This window comes from Trichoderma citrinoviride (genome assembly GCF_003025115.1).
Source record: "Trichoderma citrinoviride strain TUCIM 6016 unplaced genomic scaffold BBK36scaffold_277, whole genome shotgun sequence".
Lineage (NCBI taxonomy): Eukaryota > Fungi > Ascomycota > Sordariomycetes > Hypocreales > Hypocreaceae > Trichoderma > Trichoderma citrinoviride.
In genome coordinates, this window is record NW_020194985.1 from 1 (window position 1) to 1,582 (window position 1,582).

The 1,582-nt window shown below is 66.5% G+C and overlaps 1 protein-coding gene across 1 annotated transcript; it reads right to left on the bottom strand.

Moving 5' to 3' along the window:
- On the bottom strand, window positions 1–1,504 carry BBK36DRAFT_112389 (hypothetical protein; the record flags this gene model as incomplete). The annotated part of the gene is made up of 1 exon (XM_024891114.1): window positions 1–1,504. A coding segment is annotated over one exon (1,504 nt), but the record flags the coding sequence as incomplete, so codon positions are not given.
- Between the last annotated feature and the right edge of the window lie 78 nt (window positions 1,505–1,582).

Here is a 1,582-nt window from a genome sequence, read left to right on the forward strand (position 1 = left end):
CCTTGACCACATTCAGCGAGGATCGCCTACCCATGTCGTCCTCGCCGCGGCGCTCGAGGGACCTGGGCCTCCGTTCAGAGCCCTCATCGCCTCGGAGGTAGTCAGCAGCCGTGAGGGGTGACTGGTAGCCGCCGTACTCTGAGGAGGCGTCCTTGGGCGGCAGCTCGTAGCCAGCGAATTTGGTGGTGATGGCGATGGACTCTGGCCGGCCTCGCGACTGCGTGCCGGGCGCCAGGCCCGGCGGCGGGCTCGAGGCAGATGCGGCTGAGGATGCGACTGCGGCCAGCGGCTCAAACATGGACACCCGACTGACGACGGAGCCGGACCTCTGCAGCCGCACTCTGCCCTCGAGCGCATCGTCCTGGTACGAGGGCGTGGGCGACGCGGCTCGGCCGTGCAGTGACCTGGTCCTGTCGACGACGGACGGCGCCCTCGACGTGTCCCGTTTCTGCACGGCGAAGAAGGTCGACGACGGCCGCTCGCGACTGACGGGCCGGGACTGGTCGCCCGACGTGGCCGAGAGCTTCTCCAGCGCCTTGATGCGCTGCGAAATGCTCGACCCAACGTTGGGCTTCATGGTGGCGAGGCTGGCCGACTGCTGCTGCGTGACCTTGTGTAAGAAAGCTGCGCCGGAACTCAGAGAGCGCGCCGTGGACTGAGTTACATCTGTCGGAGCGATGAAGTTGCCACGGACAGGATTAGAGACTGTTCGAACGGTGTGTGCTGGTGGAGCTCTGGCGCCTAGCGGCCCATTGGCAATGGGAGCGCTGGGGAAGACAGGGGTGAGCGGAGATTTGGTGGCCACCATTGGCTGGTCGTGCCTGTGCGCCGCTGCGTCGCGGCCCTGAAGAGGAGGAGGAGGAGCAGCAGCAGCAGCAGCAGCAGCAGAAGCGGCGGCAGCCGGAAGATGAGCTGTGGGAGCAGCGGGAGAGGGGAGGAGGGGACCAGCAGCGGCAGCCTCCTGGACGACGAGGGCATCGTCATCGCCGCTGCTGCTCGCGATCGGCCGTGGAAGTGCTCCCGGACGACTGGCGCGCTCATCTTGCTCCCTGCTGGGCTGCTGCTGCTGCTGCTGCTGGGTCTTCTGGGCCTCGTCGGCATCGCTGGGCTGGTCGGGAGGTGCCGCGGCGTCGCTAGCCGTGGCTGCTGCAGGAATTGCCTCGTGTGCTGCCGGCAGCGGCAACGGGTCCGTCTGCAGCTCGAGCTCCATCGCGGGCGTGGCCACCGTTGTGTGAGCGGCGGCGGCGGCGTTTGCTGCGTCGACGAGGTCTTGCGTCGACGCTCTGGTCGACGGTGACGGTGGAGCAGCAGCTGCAGCAGCAGCGCCAGCACCAGCACCAGCACCAACACCAGCCAGTCCCAGCTGCAGCTCCGGCTCCAGCCCCTGTCCCCCTTTGTCCGTTGCCTGCGCAACATCGCCGGGGGTCGCACCGAGCGGAATTTCGCCTGCGCCAGATCCCAGGCCATCTAATAAGGCGGCCGGTGGGGCCTTTGACATCGGCATATACGCCGACAAGCTGGAAATTGGCTCTGCAATCCCTTTTTTCTCCTTTTCATTTTCGGCCTTGGCCGATCCCTTATT